The sequence below is a fragment of the Ceratotherium simum genome, chromosome Y, assembly GCF_057802395.1.
Source record: "Ceratotherium simum simum isolate JZ-2026a chromosome Y, ASM5780239v1, whole genome shotgun sequence".
Taxonomy (NCBI): domain Eukaryota; kingdom Metazoa; phylum Chordata; class Mammalia; order Perissodactyla; family Rhinocerotidae; genus Ceratotherium; species Ceratotherium simum.
In genome coordinates, this window is record NC_141941.1 from 10409664 (window position 1) to 10421699 (window position 12036).

At 39.1% G+C, this 12036-nt stretch overlaps 1 protein-coding gene across 1 annotated transcript in view; it reads right to left on the reverse strand.

The window, feature by feature from the left end:
- Positions 1–231: 231 nt before the first annotated feature.
- The window catches only part of LOC147911647 (protein WWC3-like), a 152616-nt gene continuing 140811 nt past the window's right edge, over positions 232–12036 (reverse strand). The window contains exons 19-23 of the mRNA XM_087427891.1: positions 7148–7312; positions 4430–4522; positions 1870–2097; positions 1252–1379; positions 232–298 (exon numbers count right to left, since the gene is read on the reverse strand). Of these exons, the coding sequence (XP_087284017.1) occupies positions 232–298; positions 1252–1379; positions 1870–2097; positions 4430–4522; positions 7148–7312 (681 nt within the window). The remainder of the gene's footprint in view (positions 299–1251; positions 1380–1869; positions 2098–4429; positions 4523–7147; positions 7313–12036) is intronic.

Sequence of the window (12036 nt, forward strand, 5' to 3'; positions counted from 1 at the left end):
TTAGCGCAATAATTGATCTTTTATAAAATAACCTGTCTTGGGATGTTAATTTCACAATAAGGAAAAGCCAAGCCCTGTTGCTATCACTATTATAAAATACATATTTATAGACTTTCAAAACAAAATGTGTATATTGATAGCTTTGCACAAATATTGTAAAGACAAATTTAGCTTGTCTAAGAACTTCATGGAAATAGGCAGATAAACACTTCACGTGTACAAGGCACTACGTCAAACATCGTCGGTGGGCAGAGGAGGTATGGTAATCCTTGGTCTCATAAAAAATGCTATCTTCTCCCTGGGTTTGAAAAGAATTACAGGTTAGAAGATGATATGGAGACACCGAAAGCTGGCAGGAGGCTCTCATATCAAGGATAGCTTCTTATTCACAGAACAAGCAGAATTTAAATCCCCATAATGCATCTGTATACAAATTTTCAAAATTTTAATAGAAGTATGATACCTCTATGACAGCAGGGATTTATCTCCAGTGCCTAGAACAGTGCATCCTATATAGTAAGTGCTCAATTGTTTGTTTTATTAATAAATGTATAAATTTAAAAATATGAGTTCTAAATCATAACTGAAGGGAGACAGTGATAGTTTCTTATGTTATTTTATGATAGGGATATAAAAATTAAAAGTATAGAAAAAAGTAAAGGTAAAACTTGGGTACAAAAGAGTATAGATATAACTGTAATTCCAGTTATATAAAAAAACAAAACTATGCAAAACTAGTTTCTTTTCAGAATTCAAGAACGTGGTTAGTGAAATGTATGGAGAATCTGGGGATGCTGATAATGTTTTGATTTTTGTAATGTTCAGCCTGTGACAATTCACTAAACCACACTTAGAATGACACTTTCCTGTACGTATAGTATGCTTCAATCAAAAGTTAATTTAAAAAAGCAAAGGTGACATGTGTACATATTTGAATTACTAATATTTACAATAGCAAATATTTGAAAGAAGCAGCACGTTACAAGACAAGGTAAGCAAATTACATTTAGTAGATGATATTACAGTCATGAAAAAGATAATAGATTATATAGCAACATACGGTATTTTAATTCTTAAGAAGGTAAATGCAAAAGTAAACATAAATGATCATAACTTGCATAAAAAACTACATAGAAACAAGATCAGAAGAAAACACCAAAATGCTAATAGCAGTGGGGGCTCCTGTTCTGTTCTCAACTTCCATGTGTTTTTTTCAATACTTAAGTTTTTATAATGACAAATGTATAATACCTGAAGGTCTGCACCTGGATGGGCTCTTTGTGGTTCTGCCCGCACAGCTGGCAGACCCCTTTGGAGGCCTTCTTAGGCATCTTCTCAGCTGCCTGTTCTTGATGGAAGTCAAGTTTGGTCTGTCTTGTCTGGAACAGCAACATTGGATGAACAAAACGTTTTTACTTCTAGTTTTAAGGAAGAATGAAGCCACTCCCAGCTCTGGGGACCCAGAGGGGAGAGAGGCCCACCCCATCCACTCCCCCCAGAGAATCTTCACAAGAGCTACTCGGGGTCACTGGAGTCATGCCTCACAGACAGGGCACCCAGGGAGCGAGGAACGGGGATTCTGGCAGCAGGGCCAGGGATTCCTTCCTCCAGCCCCCGCGCCCCCACCCCCTGGCCCAGGCACCTCAAAGCCTCACGATGTGTGTTGGTGCCACCTCGCAGACCAGGTGCCTGGCCCATGCGGGAAGAAACCCAGCTCCTTGAGATGAGCGCTTGGATCATTTACATTACAGTTTTATCATCTGAAATGCTTACTTCAGAATCCAAGAGCACTGGGGCAAAGGGCAGTGACCGTGACCAGGCAGACGTGGGAAGCCAAAGGGACCGTGAAGCAGGCCCCGGGCCTCTTACCTGCCTCTCAGCTTCCTTCAGCAGACTCCAGAATCGCTCATCCCGCAGCACCCAGTGCGGGAGGTCAGTCTGACCTCGGAGCTGGGCATCTTCTAACCGCTGCCTCAGTTCTCGAAGGGTGCAGATCTCCTCGTTCAGCTGCCTCTGCCGCGTTCTGGACGCCTGGAGATCCAGCTCCAGGTCCAGGGAGGTGCAGGCCATGAGCTCGGCCAAGGAGGACCTGCAGGACTGCAGGAGACAGCAGCATTGAACACACACACTAACCAGGCATCTGGATGCCACATGGCTGGCAAGCTCAGGCCTTCTAGAAGTTTCTTCCACAATTAATGGAAGACGGGGCAATCACAGTTATTGGAAAAGTGTTTCCTATGCATGGCTTGGTGTTAAAAAAACATAGATTTGGGTGAGATTAACTTAAATCTTCATTTCAATATCAAGGTTACCAAGAGTACATAGTTTGCTTTAATGATGAACTACATATATTTTAAAGTATAGACAAAGACTTTTATATGGAACTGGTAGAAATAAAAACAGGAACAATCTTTCTAAAGTGTTATCTCAGTATGTACTAAATGCCTAAAAACATTCATTTTCTTCGGTTCTAAAATTTCATTTTTGATTTCCATCTGAAAGACACTTTAGATTCAAAGGTGGTTCGACTGAGGTTTATAACGGGTAATTAATTAAATTACAACAAGGCCATCATAAAATGTAGCCATTGTAAAAAGTTGCAAAGAATATAATGACATGGAAAGATCTTAATGATTCAGTGTATAAGGAGGAAAATATATCAGAAACCGTGAGAGCTTTTTAGTTTAAAAAGTTATAAACAAATGCTCACACACACAAGCAATGAAAACATTCCTCCTGCTACAAACCTTAGTTAAGAAAATATGCTATGTTCAATAAAATCAGAAGATGAAAAAAGATTTTGTATGAGCAGTTTTAGACCACTGGTTCTCATCAAATGGGAAACGACCCTAGTGACGATAGTTAGTACCACAAAATCATAAACCCCTTAGTATACCAGCATTGTTTAGTGGACAGTATAATGCATGTGTGTGATATTTCTTATTCACACACGCAATACTATTTTGTGCGTATATATTATAACATAATTTAAATGTAAATATATGTAGTAATTTGATAACACAAATACATTTAAAGAGCACTGCTGAATTCACAGTAGCTCAGTAGTTCTCACCTGAGGGTCATTGTGTTTCACAAGAGACATCTGGCAAAGCCCAGAAGCACTTTTGATTGCAATAACTACAGAGGAGGGAAGTGCTACTGCCATCTAGCAAGAAGAGACCAAGGATGTTGCTAAAATCCTGATACAAAGGACAGCTCCAACAACAAAGCATGATCTGGCCCAAAATGTCAATAATGTTGCTACTGAAAAACACTGGTAGCTGAAATATGCATTATAATTATCAGTCAGCAGCTACTCTAAGTACAACTACCACATGGAAATCTGAGACTTTTCGCATACTTGAATGGAAAAGCCAGGAAACTACTACCTTACAAGCCAAAGCAGCAAAGCTTTACAAAGTGGCATGGTGTGTGAAAACAACTGGTGATTAAAAAAACAAAAAACATGAAGAAGAATCCTAGATATTAAATAATCTAGGTTTTAAAACTATATATACTCTGTCAAAAAAGAATTTTCTATTATATAGAAATGGTTTTCTTTAAATATTGTATTGAAGAAGAAAGATTATGATCTTAAGAAAGATCTTGATCCTCATTATTAGAGATCCTGTATTTGAAAATTAGCCTACTTATTAAAATTTATTTGTAACCCCCAAATCAATACATGTGGCGTTTTCATCATCATTCATGGACATGTGCAGAGTGGTAAAAAGTCTGAGTCACCCAATGCCCCTGAGGTCAAACAAGGCAACACTCACCTTCTTCTTTCAGCTTTCATACTGTAAATTAAGTTCTTTTCACAACTTGAGTGCCATGTTTCCCTGCTTTTTGTTGGTGACTTCACTATTCAAAATGGCTCCAAAGCCATTATAGTGCTGAAGTACTGTCTAATGTTCCTAAATGCAAGAAAGTTGAGGTATACCTTACAGAGAAAATACGTGAGTTAGATGAGTTACATTTAGGCACAAGTTAATAGTGCCACTGGCCATGAGTTCAATGTGAATGAATCAACAATATCTATTAAATAAGGTGTCTTTAAAACAGAAACACACAAAAACCAAGATTATGTATTGATTGGTTGAGGAAAATGTAACCAGAAGCCAGAAGGAACCTAAGCCTGTATTTCCCCTGAGATCAATGGTTCAGCACTTGCTAATTCAGTGTTTTGAAGGGACTTTAAAAACTCTAACTACTGTGAATAATAAAGAGAATGAACTGTACTAATATTTGGTATCCTTACAACATTATGTGTGTTTTCAAAAATTATGTGTGAAGTAAGTAAGAAAATAAAAATATTACCTTGTTAATATTATCTTAAAAATTTCTTATAATATTACCTATTAAAAAGGTTTGTAAAAATGACTACCAGAGAAAATGCAGACTCCATATTAGTTTACAGGGCACACACCTGCTTATAGCGAAGAGTTCGTCTTTCCAAAGTGTTTTGAACAAAGGGGGACTTCCGGGGCAGCGTTGAACTGTCGCTGTCACTACGATAAAGCTGCACCAAAAAAAATGACATTCAGAAGCACTTTCTCAGAAAATCAGCATTCATTCTCTTAATGAATTATTTTCATTACTAAAATAATGGAATGGAATTGAATTATTTCATTTTTCCTCACAGATACTCAAATATATGTAACTATGAGTGCTTCTACCAAGTCTTTAGTTAAAAATTAAGATACCCAACAGTTTCAATTAAAACAAAAAACAACAAAACAAAAAACCCAGGACTCCTTCATATCCATCAACTGAACCATGTGACATTTCCAGACTAATCGAGTCAACAAAATTCCAGTCCTCTCAATACCAACTGTGACTTGATAATATGATTGAGGATCATGAACGCTGCCACTGTCCTCAGCACTTTTCACTTGTTATCAGCCATTCTCATTTGCTGAATTTCTGACTTTGGCAAGAGCCAGGGCACAAAACAGCTTTACAAAAACAGACACTCATTCCAGTAGTAGGACAAGCCAATACCTCTAACTCTTGCTTTGCCAACCAAGGGAAAAGTTCTGCTTTATAAAACAAAAATAAATAATGTCTTCTTCACATTTGGTAGTGAGTTCTCACTTTAGGATCAATGTGTATCTGTGTGAAAGCCAAGTTCTTTGCCTTCATGGCCTTATATTCCACACCAACTAATCCAAAATACTCAGCAAATGCCATGGCACAGTAGTTTACATGCCCCCTGATCAGTGCAAACATACATAAAAACAAAGAGGCCTCTAAAGCGTCGCCAGTAAATGCATGCTTTCATGCAGGGTGCAGAACACAGCACAAGAGTTGGACCCCTTTCTCTGGGGGCATAAAGGATTTCCTCCCCTTACCACCCTATCCTTCTATTCAATAAGCAGGCTTGAGTCTACTCCACGGTGGTTTGGTAAGAGTCTAGAATAAGCAAGGGACGTGAGGACGGCCCTGGATCTAGTACCTTGAGGTGTTCGGCTAAGCCTCAGCTCCCACAGGGCTGCAGCCTGACGGGGCAGAAGGCACCGGGCCTGACCCTGTGCTACCCAGGACAGTCTCGACTCGGACACCTCGTTTCTGTGGGGAGAAGAGTAGCAGGTCTTCAAAATGCTAGAAAGGTGGCTTGGGCCACTGAGGCCTCAACTCCTGCTGTTCACTCCTGTAAAGGACTAATCTTGCCCCAAGAAAGGTTTGGTCCTTGCCTAGCTCCTGAGAAGTGACTTGTAAGCCCATGGAATGTGCTACCTAAGTGTCTTTTTTACCAGAGACTTTGGGCCAGGCCACACAATCTCTGCTAACAATGTGATTTATGGTGGGGGCCCTGGGCCATCAGCTTGACCTCTGGAGGGGCTGGAGACTAAGGTCACCCATGTAGATGAATACCTATACTACATGACCAACCACTCACAAATACCCTGGACACCAAGCTCGGGTAAGCTTCCCTGGTTGGCAATATTCCATGCGAGCTGTCCCTCATCACTGCTGAGAGAAATATGAGCTGTGCACACAACCCCACTGGAAGCTCGTGCCTGGTCTCTTATGAACACTGCCCTACCCTCTTCCTTCTATAATTTGTCACTGTAATAAACCATAATCATGAATATAACAGCTTTTCTGTCAATCTTAGCAAATTACTGAATCCAAGGTGGGCCCAGGGACCCGCACCACACTCTTGATGTCTCCTGCACAGATGTGAGGATCTGTTCCTCTTGTATGATCTAACTCTGGCTTTGCCCTAATGGAGCCAGCTCCTTGACAGCCTCTTCAAGGGAAGGTGCTTTCTTCAACAAGCTCCATTCAGAGGTGGGAAGGGTCCACGTTCTCCACAATCCAAATGGCCCGTCCAGGCCACTGTGTCATGAACACTTACCCTTAAAATTCCCTTTTCTTTCCTCTTCTGTGCTGCCACTGTCACAATGCCTCTGCCTCCAACATGCCATCCTATCTTCAAAGACCACAGCGGGCTAGGTCTCCCTCCCCATCTATCTCAGGGTTCTCAACATTAGAATCATCTGGGAGCATCCCAGAACTCTGATGTCCAGTCCCACCCATGACTAATGATGAATCTTGGGGATGGAACCCAGGCACCAGAATTTTGTGAAGCCCCCCGAAGTGATTTGACTGCAAAGTGCAGCGAAAGCTGAGAACCACCCAGCATCTCCTGCCATCACCCTTGGGGTGCAAATTTACATGTGGGGGAATCAGAACCCACTATCTCAGCACCTCAAGTCTTCAAGGATGCTGTCTTCCCTGGGAGCCACAACGGAGCCACACTTCAGGACTTCTAACCACTCAGTGACCCGACTTCCCAATCTCAACCCAATTCAGGATATTCTCTGTTCCAACTTGTTAGTCCTTAGACTGACATGAAAACGATTCACTCTGCTTCCTGACCACAAGTTGCTGCATACAAAACATTGAAAACCAACGGGAAACGTATTAGAATTCTGAGGAAATCCGGAGTTAGATTTGCAAGGGGTGAGGAGGAAAGATGAAACCACAATACTGATTTCATATACAAACATGTATGGTGCTCATTTATTGGTATTATTTCTGAGAACTCATATGTATTTTAGCATAAATACTAACAAATAGAACACAACAAAAGGGAAAAAAGAGAACAATTCCAGACAGGTGGCAAATTCCAACTTACTCTGCAAACATACTGACTTCGTGCTCCGGGCGAGAAAGTCTGTGAACGGACAATTGTCCTACTCCGAACAAAAGGCGACCCATGGGCCCTGCTGCTTGGCCTCTCCTTCGGAAGACTTGCTACTTCTTCTGGGAAGAGTTCTTCTGTGTTGGTTTCCTTATCAACCTACATATTAGTTAATTTACTTTTTCTATAACACAAGCAATAAGTTAGTGTAGTCACCAAACACTGTCTCCTTGCCATCTCCACTTGGAGGAGATCTTACTAGCATTTCACATTTCATGAATCTGAAACTGAATTTCTGATATTCTACCCAAACCTTTCCATTTGTTCATGAGAAAAATCTTAAGTGTCATCCTGTACTCCTCTCTTGCTTTCACACTCCATAATTGGACCAAGAGAAATTCTGTCGGTTCAATGTTCAAAATTAGGTGTATTTGGAGCACTTGTCACCAACCTTTCATTCAAGTTACTATCATCTCCTACCTAGATTAGATTAATACAATAGGCTTCTCATTGGTCTACCTGATTCCATGCCTACTTTCCTCTTCAATCAAATCTCAACAGTACAATCAGGAAGATTCTGGTAAAACTGATGTCAGATCATGTCACTTCTGGACTCAAAACTACTCACCACTTTCCTATCCCTTCTAGAAAAAAGCAGGAGTCCTGAGTGGGCCCTACATGATCTGGCCTCTTCATTCACTCTGCGTTCAGCTGTGACAACTGCTCCTCCTCATCTTCCCAATTCACAATAGCCTCCTCGCCATTCTCTCATCACACTGGGCCTCCCACCTTAGTGCCTTGGCACATGCTCTTCCTTCCACTTAGCCCTGCACAAGGCTCCTTCCCTTCCTTCCTTGAGTTCTCTACTCAAAATTCACCTTCTTGGTGATGTGTTCAATATGATTTTTCTTTCCTAAAAATCTAAACTCTGCTTACTTATATTATTATTCATTAGCCTCTCTGACTGTTTAAACACTTTTAAAAAGGGGAGTGACATCAGCAAATCAGTGAATCAGAAGCTGTAAGCCCTTATTTCTGCAAGGAGACATCAAAAAACAACCAGAAACTCCTGAAATAGACTTATAGAAGCTCTGGAGAACAATCAAGGTCTTCAGTAATCAAAAGTATGACAATCAAGGAAAAAGAATATTTAAATGGTAGGAAATTTGACAGCATTTTTTACTTACCCTTGATCTACCCTCTTCCCAAGGAAGCCTTGTCTTAACTTGGAAACAGCAGCCTGGTTCCCAATTCCCTCCCTTGAACCAGAGAGAGTAAAGCAGATCTTACCTGCAATGTTTTAATGTGTTAGGGGCTTCTTAAAGAATTGGACACTGCTTGGCCTAACTTGGATCTCAGGTGTGGGAAAAGCGGCATGGCCCACATCTTAGTTACACAATCGGAGCAGAAGCAGCAGGCACTACTCCTCAAAGTAGCTAGTGGACTCACCCACTGGTATAAATACACAACAGACCACATAAGGTCCCAGAAGAAGCTGGGAAGAGACTCTTTGGGAAATTAAACATCAAAAGTAGTTGTGTATATGGGGGAATTGAGAACGCAAAACATAGGCTCGGTCAACACATAATGAAGGAAAAAACCTAGGAAGATCATAAGCTTTCACCTGAAGCTAATACCAAGGCTCAAAGCAAGTCCAGCTATTCGGTAAAAGACAGGCCCAGCACATACATGGCCAGTCTGCAAAACCTGGAAGAATTTTTTGATATGCACAACTTTCAACAACAACAAAAATATCATAAGGCATATCAAGAAACATGGAAACATGGCCCATTCAAATGAAGAAAATAAATGGACAGAAATCATCCCAGAGGAAGGACACATCGATCTACTAAATAAAGACTTTAAAGTAATTATACTAGATAAGTCCAAAGAACAAAAGGAAAAAATGGACACACAAAAAAAGAAATTGTGAAAAAATATATGAAAACAAAATGATAATAATGACAGAAAGATATAAATTATAAAAAAGAAACAAATACAAACCTGGAGGAGAAAAATATAACAACTACTTAGAAAAATTCACTACAGAGGTAAAACAACATAGATGAGCAGATATAAGAAAGAATCACCAAACTTGAAGAGAAGACCAATGACATTAAGTAATCTAGGAAACAAAGAAAAAAGACTAAAGAAAAGAGAACCAGGCCTAAGGGACTTATGGAACACTATCTCAGAGGAGCAACATATGCATTATGGGATCATCATAGGGAAAAAAGACAAAAGTGGTAGAAAGATTATTTGAATAACTATGGACAAAAACTTTCCACATTTGAGGAAATAAATGGACATACAAATATACAAAGTTTAATACTCCAAGTGGGATAAACTCAAAGTGACCCAAGACACATTATAATCAAAGGGTCCAAAGATAAACAGAGAACATTGAAAGCAAGAGAGAAGTGATTTGACACATACAAGGAAACAACACTAAGATCATAAACTTGTTGCTCAGTAGAAACTTGGAGGCCACAGGCAACGAAATGTAATATTTAAAGTTCTGGGGGGGAAAAAGTCAATACAAACTCTATATCCATTCCTGTGGTGATATTGAACTATCATTGCATTCCAGGGATGAATTCTAGTTGGTCATAGTGTATAATGCTTTTAGGGTGCTGGTGAATTCTGTCTGCTAATATTTGGTAAAGGATTTTTGCACCAATGTCATCTGTAGTGTCTGTGTCTGGCTTTGGTAGCAAAATAAAGCTATCTTCATAGAAAGAGTTTGGAAATACTTTCTTCACTTTGATTTTTTGGAAGAGTTTGATGAGATAGGTGTTAAATCTTAGAACGTTTGGTAGAATTCACTGGTGAAACCATCTCGTCCTGAGCTTTTCTTGGTGTGGAGGTTTTTATATTTGTCCAACTATTTACCTACTGAAAAAGTCTGTATTTATCAAAAGTTCCAGTTACTGTCCAGCATCTTTTCATTTCAACCTGAAGGACTCCCATTAGTATTTTTTTTTCTCTCTCTTTTGGTTTATAACATTGTGTAATGTAGGTATACATTATTATTATCAGTTTCTGTATAGACTGCATCATGCTCAACACCACTAGTCTAATTTCATCCATCACCATCCATATGTGCCCCCTTTACCCCTTTCATCCACCCCTCCACCCCCTTCCCCTCTGATAACCACTAATCTGTTCTCTTTATCCATGAGTTTGTTTATCTTCCACATATCAGTGAAATCATGCAGTATTTGTCTTTCTCTTTCTGCCTTATTTCACTTAACATAATACCCTCAAGGTCCATCCATCTTGTTGCAAATGGGACGATTCTGTCTTTTTTTTATGGTTGAGTAGTATTCCATTGTACATATATACCACATCATCTTTATCCATTCTCGGTGGAAGCGCATTTAGGTTGCTTCCATGTCTAGGTTATGGTGAGTAATCCTGCAATGAACATGCAAGTGCATAAATCTCTTTGGACTGTTGATTTCAAGATCTTTGGATAAATACCCAGTAGTGGGAATAGCTGGATTATATGGTATTTCTATTTTTAATCTTTTGATAACTCTCCACACTGTTTTCCATAGTGGCGGCACCAGTTTGCATTCCCACCAGCAGTGTACGAGGATTCCCTTTCCTCCACATCATCTCCAAAATTTGTCATTTTTTGTCTTGGTAATTATGCTATTCTGACAGGTGTAAGGTAATATCTCGTAGTTTTGATTTGCATTTCCCTAATAATGAGTGATGTTGAACATCTCTTCACACACCTGTTGGCCATCTGTATACCTTCTTTGGAAAAACATCTGTTCATATGCTCTGACAATCTTCTGATCAGGTTGTTTGTTTTTCTGTTGTTGAGTTGTATGACTTCTTTACATATTTTGGAAATTAACCTCTTGTCGAATATATGATTTCCAAATATTTTCTCCCAGTTGGGGGGCTGTCTTTTCCTTTGTTGATGGTTTTCTTTACCTTGCAGAAGCTTTTTAGTATAATGTAGTCTCATTTATTTTTTCTTTCGTTTTCCTCGTCTGAGAAGACACAGTATTCAAAAAGATGCTGCTAAGACAAATGTCAAAGAGTGTACTGCCTATATTTTCTTCTAGCAGTTTTATGGTTTCAGATCTTATATTCAAGTCTTTAATCCATTTTGAGTTATTTTTGTGTACGGTACAAGATAACGGTCTACTTTCATTCTTTGCATGTGGCTGTGAGGTTTCCCAAGACCATGTATTGAAGAGACTTTCTTTTCCCCACTGTATACTCTTGATGAAGATTTGTCAAAGGTTCACTGTCCATATATGTGTGGTTTTATTTCTGGGTCTTAATTCTGTTCTGTTGATCTCTGTCTGTTTTTGTGGCAGTACAATACTATTTGATTATTATAGCTATACAGTATAATTTGAAGTCAGATATTGTGAAACCTCCAGCTTTGTTCTTTTTTCTCAGGATTCCTTTGGCTATTTGAGGTCTTTTGTTCTTTCATATAAATTTTAGGACTCTATTCTATTTCTGCAAAGAATGTCATTGGGATTCTTATTGGGATTGCATTAAGTCTGTAGACTGCTTTAGGTAACATGGACATTTTAACTACGTTTATTCTTCTAATCCACAAGCAGGGAATATCTTTCCATTTCTTTACATCTTCTTCAATCTCTTTCAATAATGGCTTATAGTTTTCAGTGTACAGGTCTTTCACCTCCTTGGTTAAATTTATTACTAGATATTTTATTCTTATTGTTTCATTTGTAAATGAAATTGTATTCTTTACTTCTCTTTCTGCTAGTTTGTTATTAGCGTATAGAAATGCAAATAATTTTTGTAAGTTGATGTTGTACTCTGTAACTTCGCTGTAGTTGTTGAATATTTCTAATAGTTTTCTGATGGGTTCATGAGGTTTTCCTATA